The sequence below is a fragment of the Barbus barbus genome, assembly GCF_936440315.1.
Source record: "Barbus barbus genome assembly, chromosome: 37".
In the NCBI taxonomy this organism is placed as follows: Eukaryota; Metazoa; Chordata; class Actinopteri; order Cypriniformes; family Cyprinidae; genus Barbus; species Barbus barbus.
This window is the reverse complement of record NC_136715.1, coordinates 18,818,994-18,829,755: the sequence shown is the minus strand read 5'-3', so window position 1 is coordinate 18,829,755 and position 10,762 is coordinate 18,818,994. Positions and strand designations below refer to the sequence as shown.

Genomic DNA, 10,762 nt, shown 5'->3' with positions numbered 1-10,762 from the left:
TTCTTGAGAACATGTTGAAATTCGAGGGCTATATTTGCATAGGACATTCAAAAAACATTTGATTTGGTCAGCAAGCAGAAACCAGTGGAGACCAAAGAGAATTGAAGTATTCTGCAGCGCTGATGACAAATATACCCAATAACAGCTGCATGGAGCGAGATGGCAATCGGCACAGATTTGAGCGCTATAATGATATTGTAATCAAGGCTCGAGTCGCCTTGCATTCTGCTCTTTTAATTTGGGAAAAGTTCAATAATGACATCATGTGTAAACCCACTAAACCTGTAAAAAAAAAAAACACTTTAAAAAGACAACAGTACAAATGTCCCATCTGTTTTTGGCCATCCAGTGAGTCAGTGGGGTCAAAAACATCTTTTGTGCTCCACAGAATACAGAGAGTCTTAGGTTTAGAATGATGTGCAGGTAATAATAAATGTCAGAAATGTCATTTTTAGGTGAACTATTCATTTAATAGACTTAATTGTATCTACCTTTAAGGCACTTTTAAAAGCAACTTGTCTCAGCGCACATTTCAAGACATCTAAACATAACATCTGATGATCTGGAAAATATTTAAGTGAGCTATTCAAATGCATATGAGTAGAATGTCTATTTCTAGGTAGAAATGAAATGATAAAAATTTATCAAACTGATTAAATATGCTGCAGTACATACACAAGAGATTGTGGGATATCAAAGTCAGTGAAGGATATATGATATCCTTGGACATGGGTATGGATTCAAGGGTAAATTAAGTAAATATAGTTTTATGTCAAAGTTATACAACAGTTCTTTCATGTCTTTGAATCTGATTGGCTGAGAGGTGTGCGATATTCGAGTGATAACAGCACTCCAACAGTATCACTGTTTGTATCACTCCGCTTGCAGTATTTCTCACAGCGAGCGTCATGGCAGACAACCAAATCCACTACAGTTTTATAAATAATACTGTTTTTGTGTCATGGAATATACTTTTTTAGGCGAGAATACTTGTTTAGGCTTCAAATATGTGGTTTGTTAATAAAGATATAGCCTATTTATAGCTCCAACGTTTTTGGAGATGTGAGCTCCAGGGCGTCGATGCCATTCAGATAGACAGATAGATAATATCACGTGAGCAGCAGTACGGTATGGCTATATAGCTGCACGCTCTATACAGACTAGGCTGTATAGAGCGTGAAACACTCTATACAGTTTCACTCTGTGAAACTTTTTGTTCAGACCAAAAAACACAGCCGTGCCAATATTCAGCCATATTGCACTGCTACCTGTGTGATATTGCTCATATATGCACATATCGCACGTGTGAAAATTTGAGTGTAGTGTAAATATTTTTGGAATAAATCAACATTACTAAGGCAAAGGAGTATGCAATTTTATTCCAAAAGTATTTATACATAAATGACACAGTTTCTACCACAGAATTGCATCACTTGATATGCAATGGGAATTACATTACTGTGGTGGAAATGTGCATTACATTTCAGAAAAATACAATTTTCTCCTAATATACATGTTGGGCATTATAAAAGTCGACGCATCCAAAATAACTAATTAAAGAGGTAGTTCACCCAAAATGAATACTCCACCATCATTTACTCACCCTCAAGTTGTTCCAAACCTGTATGAGTTTCTTTCTTCTAAAGAAGATATTTTGAAGAATGTGGTAACCAGCATGGCCCCCACTGACTTCCGTAATATTTGTTTCCATACTTTGGAAGTCAATGGGGACCAACAACCGTTTGGTTACCAGCATTCAGCAGAAGAAAGAAACTCATCCAGGTTTGGAACAAGCCAGGGAGCAGGTGTTTCACATCACACGCTCAAAGCACACCTTTCCTTCTCATCCACTGCAACAAAATAAGCTCTTAAGAAGCTGTTCCTCCATGAACCACCTGCTTACTATGCTTCTCGCAGCTGAGGGCTACAGAATGACTCTGTCAAGGTGAGAGAATGAGTTTCCACATGATGATTGGAATGTGTGTGTGGGGGGCTAAGGAACTGTTTCTCCCTCTTGTGAGCAGCAACAGCTGAAGTAGAACCATCTTCAAAGAGGAAGTGCTGAGAGGTAGTTGTAATTGTTATCAGTGGTGCTTCCTCTCTCTCTGTCTCTCCATCCTAAGATGATGATACTCAGATGGGTCTTATCTGCTTCACATGGTCTAATGGAGTTAGAAATCAAGCATTTTCTGCATTCACAACAGCATGCCGGTGGAATGCTGATGACTTTTCCCCACTCTTTTCTTATTGATTTATTGATTTATTTGAGTTTTTAAAGGCTTTAATATTTCCTCTTCAAGATTCTGTGGATGTTTCCAGAATGTTAAATCCTGGGAGACGTCTGCGAGGGTCACAGTGAGGGCAGCTTTACTCTCCTGTAACAAGAGATGGAAAATAAGCCGCTGTGCAGGGGAAAGGTGTTTATGAAGTTTTAGGATGCACTGCACATGCGGAGGAAGCCAGATAGAAGTGTCATTTGAACAAGAACACAGTGAGGCTGTATGAACACGGCTAATCTGATCTGTCTGGCCAGCTTCAAATTACACAACGATGACTTCGCTGACAGCTGCTGGATGTACAGCAGGAGAATGACCTCAAGTTTGAGCTTTTACTCAAGACAACAAAGTTCAGAACGAAGATTTCTTATAAAGTCTACAATTCTCCATCGTTTCATTTTGAGAACATAAACAGGACACTACTGTAAATGCTCACACATTATATAATGCATTTGTTTAGGGCAGGAAAAACTGAAAAATGTAAACATTTTATTTGGAATGTTTTTTTAAACGCTTGTTTTAAAAATTCTTTTAGCATTAACAATTAGTAATTTAATGTTTTATCAATCTTTAGTTGTCTGTTCAACCCCGTTGTGCTCTTTCCCCTCAAATTTTTATATTAATGTGTGATTTACATTTTACTAAGCACTCCAAAACTAACTGCAATACTGTAAGTTATCAAAATAAGTATATAATTTTCAAATTTACAGTGACAGAGTTTAAATGTTGACTAGTGTATAAGTTATATATTTTTCTTGACAGGGCTGAACTAAAGTAGCATTTACGGTTAGTAACAATAATAAAAAAATGCAATTTGTGAGAATTTTGTTTTGACTGACATTTTCTCCTTAAAAAATAAGGAAATGTCATGCAATATTATTCTATATTAATTGTGATTTACATTTTATAAAGTACACCAAAACAAAGAAATACTGCAGTTACCAATAAAATTATCAGTATATAATTTCCAAATTTACCGTTAAATTCAAATTCTCCAAGGCTGGTAACAATAAATAAAAACTTTAAAAATCTTGAATTTTTAGGTAGATGCATCATCCCTAATTGTCTTTTTTTTCTTCTTTTTTTAAAGATCTGCGCCTTACGTCCTGGATGGAATGACAATAAAGAGGACGAAAACGGATTCAAAGGTCACACGGGTGATTTTTTTTGGCAACATTTTTTTAATGAAGTGCACAGTTCAAAATCATTTTTAATAAAAAACACCAAATAATTAAGGTTTATGCCTACAATAATGCAGAAAGTACTGTAAATGTCACCACATAAACACACTACAAATATACCTCCAGTCTTTGCGCTTATTTTGAGAAGGATGTGGAAAAAAAAAATCCTGCCCTTTGGACATAAAAATAGGGAAGAAAAGAACAGTTGGTATTTTTCAGTCCAGTTTTATGCAGTTTTCTCTCCTGTTGTTCTTGTACTGATCCGACCGTTCAGATGGAGCACTTCTGCAGCTGGAAGCTCTTCTAGTTGGGTTTGGTCAGGAGCTGAGTGGAGAACTCATACAGATCTTTATTGATCTTCTTCAGGGTCTTCACCTCCTCCTCCAGTTCAGACACTCGAACCTTAGTGTTCTCCCCATCACCAAACACACTCTGACAGAGAACAGAGCCACACTTATCATCACATCGCTGTTTGACAAACAGAGTTCCAACACTTTTAACCTATGAATCTTCATGACTTTTACATGACCTTTCCAGTCATTCACAATTACACATACGTATTCTCAAAGATTATTTTCTATTGGGCCAGATGTCCTGTCAAATGATTAATCGCAAAGTTTTTGTTTGCATAATATATGTGTGTGTTCTGTGTATATTTATTATTTATATATAAATACACACACATACAGTATATGTTTTGAAAATATTTACATGTCTATATTTATATTCATATAATTTATATTATAAATATATTTAATATATAAACATAACCTATTTTTCATGCATGTGTGTGTATTATATATATATATATATATATATATATATATATATATATATATATATATATATATATATATAATATACACAGCACACATACATATATATTATGCAAACAAAAACTTTTATTTTGGATGCGATTAATCACGATTATTGTTTGACAGCACAAATTATATAATATTTAAATTTATTAAGCATTTGTTTTTAAAATACTTTATTATTCTATTATTATTCTTTCTGTTCAACACTGTTATGCTCTGACAAAACTACAGACATTTCCGTGATTTTTTCCCATGCTTATCTTATCTTATGTTATATATTATATTATATAATTTTTTTTGACTGGAGCAACCACAGCTCATTATTATATTAGTACAGCAGTTTGTCTCATATGCTTAAGTTGTAAAAGAATTACTATAAAATCAATTTGTTTTAAAGAATTTGGTAAAGAGTATATTGTTTTCTGTGGTTATTGACAAAATGTCTCAGATGTCGATTGCGCTTAACTTGTACTGAACCCAGAACATTCCTTTAATCTAAAAGAGCTAAATCTCAAGCATTTATAAACTAGAAGATGAGCTGTGTAAATGAGGAGGTGAGGTTATTTCATATAGAGAAAAAAAAACCCTGCACCTGCATCTAAGAATTCAAGTCTCTCTTGGCAGGTCTTCCAGCCAATTCTATTAAACCTCTACAATTAATCCAAAATGCCGCTGCAAGATTAATCTTTAATGAGCCGAAAAGAACGCACGTCACGCCTCTGTTCATCAATTTGCACTGGCTACCAATAGCTGCTCGCATTAAATTCAAGGCATTAATGTTTGCCTACAGAACCACCACTGGCTCTGCACCCCTTTACCTAAATTCTTTACTTCAGACTTATGTGCCCTCTAGAAGCTTGCGTTCTTCAAGTGAACAACGAATTATTGTACCATCCCAAAAACACAGAAAAACACTTTCAAGGACTTTTTCATTAACTGTTCCCATCTGGTGGAATGACCTGCCCAACTCGATCCGAGCAGCCGAATCCTTACCCATCTTCAAGAAACGGCTAAAAACTCATCTGTTCCATCTTTACTTGACCCTCTAACTCTAGCACTATCTATTCTAATTGTATTTTATCTATGTCTTTTTATTAAAAAATAACAACAATAATAATAATAATTATCTGTACTGCGTTAGGCTAACCAAGACTTGTAATAGCACTTGCACGTTGTTGCTCTTTTGTTGGTTTTGATTGCTTCTTATGTCCTCATTTGTAAGTCGCTTTGGATAAAAGCGTCTGCTAAATGACTAAATAAATAAATAAATAAATAAAAGTTTCATCATAGATTTTCGCTGAGGTCATCAAATCCAGTTTTAGAACATCCTTAATCCATCTGAAAAAATATTGACATTCCCTTTGTGCTCGATTCCCCCCATGCAGGCAAATGGTGGGTGACAGCGATGCACATTTCCCCCAGATTAAGTCAGGAGGGAGGGTAAAAAAAAAAAATCATCTGCTCTCCAGTTATATATTTATTTACATACATCTCCTGAATAAACACAGCGGGCTCTGAGCTCGCTGGCAGGATCCAACTCCCTTTTGAGTGAGTGAAAGTAATCTACTTAATGGTCCTGCCAGAGCCGGACTCATTTTAAAAGCGTCAGGAGATCCACGAGGAAGAGGGAACAACCTCTATGGTGACCTGAACGCGTTCGGAGGCAGATAACGGCAACAAACCCCAAAACACCCGTCGGTCCCTCCAGATGGACTGGAATGCGGGGACCATCTGGTCTCACTGTACTTTGACATTTTAAAGAGGCTAAAATAATGTATTTGGACAGAGTTATGAGGTACGCAGCTTGTGCTTTGCTTGTATTTAATTCCCTGAACAACTGATGTTCAATAGGCCGAAAGTATACAGACACCCCGTCTTAATTCCGGAGGCTTGTAAAATCAAGAATACAACAATTTGTTCTCACATTTTCAGTACAATGAGGTACGGAAGACCCTCCTCTACTCTAAAGGCTTGAGATGAGAGAATTAATAAATTCAGCTTCAAGCCCAGTCTGATGGCGTTCTCCTCCGTTGGCTCTCGAATACACTTTCAACATCCCGTGGAGAGAGTCTGAACTCTGGGATAAGAGTGGCGCAGTGGAGCTGCTCTATCAGCGGTGTAAATCAGCGGAGACTCTGACAGGTGTGTGCAAGTGGCTCATTTCCTGCAGGAGGAAGTGAGTGAGATGCTCTATATGAAAGATTGTAGTACTGTATCGATCGCCTCTGTAAATCACAGCGTGCTGTGGTAAATATTTTGTATAGCTGACTTGTCCCAGGAAACCCTTTCCTAACACTCTGCTGTCTGCTCTCACATTATCAATTCATTTAAGCATTAATTCATTCATTCCCCATTGAATGTAAGCCTATGTGATGTTTGCTCATTGTACAGTCTACCTATCGAATCGTAAGTTAGATCACATCAAAAATTAAAAGGTAGGTGATTTCAGAGAGCAAGCTAGCTTTAAAAGCATAAGATCCCACCTTCCCTACAAATCACTCTCCAAAGCCACGCCTCCTCCAAAACACGTGAACGTGGGATGGCGTTGGTGGAGGGTTGAATGCAACGTTGTTAGATTACCTCATGCGTCATTCACAGGTGAGAAAACATTACAGTACAAAGCACATAATATTACAATAATAATGCTTTTCATTCTTGCTCGTTCCGCAATAGTGCAATGGAAAGCTCTGATAACATCATGTCTGCACGAACAGGGCGTGTGGAAGCAGCCTATTGTAGTCCTCTGATCTATGATCTGACCTATGATCCTACACCTTCCACAGACGATGTAAATAAATTTAGACCACTTAACTTGGTGATTGCTATCAAAATGTGAAGAGACTTTTATCCAGCATAACAAAAAATGGTTTTGAACCAAATCACCTACCCTGCCTTTAAGTTTAGTCTGAAAAATTGCCTCGGTTGCCTTAAAGCCATATTATTAGGGATTCACCAATGCATCAACCAATAATCTGTATCGACCGATAAAAGCAATGATGTGCTTATATGAAAAAGGGTTTAAGCCAGGGTTGCCAGGTCCATGGTTTTACCCTTCACCAAACATTATTTCTAGTGCACCTCCTGTCCAGTAATCGCAAAGAGCTTTGTTCTTTGTTACAATAGACAAACAGAGCGTCTGAAATTACGTACTGTCTGAGTAGGTACTACATTTGAATTTGAACTCTCAGACAGCTTAAAAAAGGACATTTTATGTATGAATATGGGTAGTATGAAGGAAATTCAGATGTACTACATCTACCATGTTGCTACTATCATGTGCCATTTATAAATATTCATGCTATTCATAAATCCTCTCCCGTGGCCACATGGGATAGTAAAGCGTCCTTTGATTGTGCACTTCGGTCGGAACATTTTACCTATTGTTTTTCACATACCATGTATTCGGACATACTACTCGTTTTTCCACAAACTAAGAATTCAGACATACTACTCTTAGCATACTGCATGCTAATAAACGTATGTTTTCCACAGTGTTTACTGATCTTCAGTTTAGTATACCTAAGCTTTGTGTAGGCTAAGTTATTTGTTATTTTATATTAGGCATATAGCATAGTGTATTTTTATTCGTTGTGATAATAAAGGTTCTATGTTCTACGTTGTATTAACGCGGAAGCAGTTGTGCAAGTAGTGCATTCCGCGTTATAAAGTAAATTCAGTTTTTTTGACTGGATTATGTGCTTCCATCTGTTTTTTCTGCATCGTGAAAACCATAGGGCCCTTCTTATGTAACAAACGAGTATGATAAGCTCATTGTGAGAGTAAAAGATGGGGACATTGTTTATTTACTTTATAACATTTTGTTGTTGCTTGAATTGAATTAACGGTGTTGTCACACAGCGAATAGCGGGTGGGAAAATTTCCTCACCATCACAATCCTATTATCCAGGGTTCACAGTTGGTTATTTAGCTATAAAAAACACTAGAGGGAACTTATTTACTGATAATTATATATGTATGTTTGGAGAAGTTTGTATGAAAACGACCTTACGTGCAACTGAGTTGCATGTAAACATTTCTGTTTTTATTTGACTGCGATTATTATATCTGGACATAAATAGCAGTTGAATACAGTAGTTTGGTCTCTGTTGTTAATTTTAACCTCTATTTTTATAGTAACATACCAAATGAGCGGCTTCCCTGTTTCATTTACAGCATTAGATGAGAAAGATTTTTTCCTTAAGAAAACCAAATCATTATCAGTTTGTCTGAATAATCGGTTAACGGTATAGACAGATAAATTTAGTATCGGTTATCATAGCAAAGAACCTTAATTTGCTGAACATTTCATTTAAACAATATTTGATCACAATTCATATAAAAAGGTTGTGTTAATTACTCAGGTGGGCATTGTTGTTAGCCATCTTAAAATGGCAATTATGGGTTGATTACTCTGCCTGGCTGAGCGCTAGTCCACACTACTCGTGACAAGTGCTCCATCTCCGCTCTCTTCATGCTGATCATCAGAAAAATCAAAGCCAACAGGCTACAAACCATCTCCGCCTTAAAAGCCTTGCTAAAATCCAGCTCACAGTGATGACTGACTAGCAACAGCAGCGGTGAACTTCCCTGCTTACCTTGTCTGTGACAGCACACATCAGAGAGCAGAGCTCATCTGCTTTCTCCAAATACGTCCCCTCCGGCTCCTGAGAGTGTGAAAAGACAAAAGGAAAACACTTTAAACATCAGCATAATAGCATGTTAAACTACAATAATGATTAATTGTGCAAATAAGGTGTTTGTGTGTAGCATTTCTCATGACACAAGTGTCCTGAAGTGGCTGTGCCAACCATGAGAGGGTCAATTACAAACAAGGTCTAATCATGGCTGTCTCCTGCAGGCTGATCACTGCTGACAGTGAGTAAGTGGCTGGGGGTTTGTGGAGGGGATGACGTTGTTCCAAGAGTCCAACGAGATTATTAAGGCTGACAATGAAAATCTCAGCAAGGTCAATCTCCTTTTAACAGCCCTTCACAGATCCTGCCATCTTACTCTGCTGTTTTACAGACCATCAGTGCCTGTCTGTGGGAATTTACTGTTCCTGCCTCGATGGATACAGTAAAGCTGCTGATTTCACAGAAAGATGAGTAAAGCAGGTGCTGCTGCCCAGCACAGTAGTTTGATTGTGCTCACAAAAACACCCACAGACACTCACAAATTTGAAATATTCTCCTTGTAATATTGTAATGGTACATAATTTCATTAATGTGGAGGCTTTGCTTACACTACCATTCAAAAGTATGTGCTGAGTAAGATTTTTTTTTTATTTGAAAAAAATGCCTTTAACCAATCAATAATATTAATACTATAAAGAAAGGACAAAATAAACGGATCAAAATGACATTAAATACATTTATAATGTTACAAAAAATTGCTGTTTCAAATAAAGCTGCTCTTTTGAACATTCTATCAATAATCCTGAAAAAAATGAATCACGGTTTCCATAAAAATAATAAGCAGCACAAGTGTTTTAAGTAGAAATAAATGAAATGAAACATAAATGAAATGTAATATAAAGTATAATTATATAAAGTACAAGTGAAATATACAATTTTCATATTTATTGTTGAAATTATTAATTTTGTCCCACAACTGTAACATTCCCACCACAACATTTTTTTTTTTTTTTTTTTTATCAAAATTAAGAACAAGTTTTATTTAAATTAGGACACAAAGTGCAATCTGTAGAATTAGTCTTAGGAGTCTACCATTTTATTTTTGAAAAGGTTTAAAATGTAATTTCCACTAGCATCATATGATAAGCATTTTTATTGTAATACAGATAGAGCACATGTGCATAGTTGCCAGGTTGGAAACATCAAGTAAACCACTGGACATAAGATTTAAACTCTTGAAATCTGGCAACCGCAACCAGGAAAGCTTTTGGAAGCTTGTTACCACTGCAAAATAACACAAATGCCAAATTAAAATTAAAACGATTTCAGGATAAATAAGCAGCTGGCAAATATCGCAGATGATTAAGCTTAATAAAAAATTGCTTCAGAATTAGCTATGAAAGCAGAGCGGTTGACCTCTGCAGCTCCCGCAGCAACCTTTAGCCCACCACCATGAGCAGCTTAATTCAGGGCCAAATAAGAGCTTTTATATCTTCATGCAAAGTTAAGGGCCATAACCCACTGTCCTCAAGCTCCACTCCATTAGCACAGCGCGGAGCAGACCTGAGCTCCTCCAGGATGGCAACAGGTCTGATGGAAACCCATCTTACCGCTGACCTCCATCTGAATAGAGTCAGCCAGGCTGCTAATAGACTTCCCCCTCGAGTCGCGATTATTTAGAGCGTCGCGCGGTTCAATTCAGGCTGGATTTCGCCCAGCAGGGTGTTGCTTCGCCTTCCAAGCGAATAACAGAAACAATTCCGTAAGAGAAATTAATTTTCTCAGAGCAGCTTTAATTTACACACCATGTGGAACGCCAATCATGCCAAATGTGTGATGTTGGGTGCAGCCTC

At 36.9% G+C, this 10,762-nt stretch overlaps 1 protein-coding gene across 1 annotated transcript in view; it reads right to left on the bottom strand.

Annotated features, from left to right (window-relative positions):
* Positions 1-3,445: 3,445 nt before the first annotated feature.
* Positions 3,446-10,762, bottom strand: part of LOC306857211 (WD repeat-containing protein 18-like) — an 80,166-nt gene continuing 72,849 nt past the window's right edge. The window contains exons 9-10 of the mRNA XM_079397019.1: positions 8,871-8,939; positions 3,446-3,889 (exon numbers count right to left, since the gene is read on the bottom strand). Coding sequence (XP_079253145.1) covers positions 3,761-3,889; positions 8,871-8,939 — 198 coding nt within the window. The 3' untranslated portion in view covers positions 3,446-3,760. The remainder of the gene's footprint in view (positions 3,890-8,870; positions 8,940-10,762) is intronic.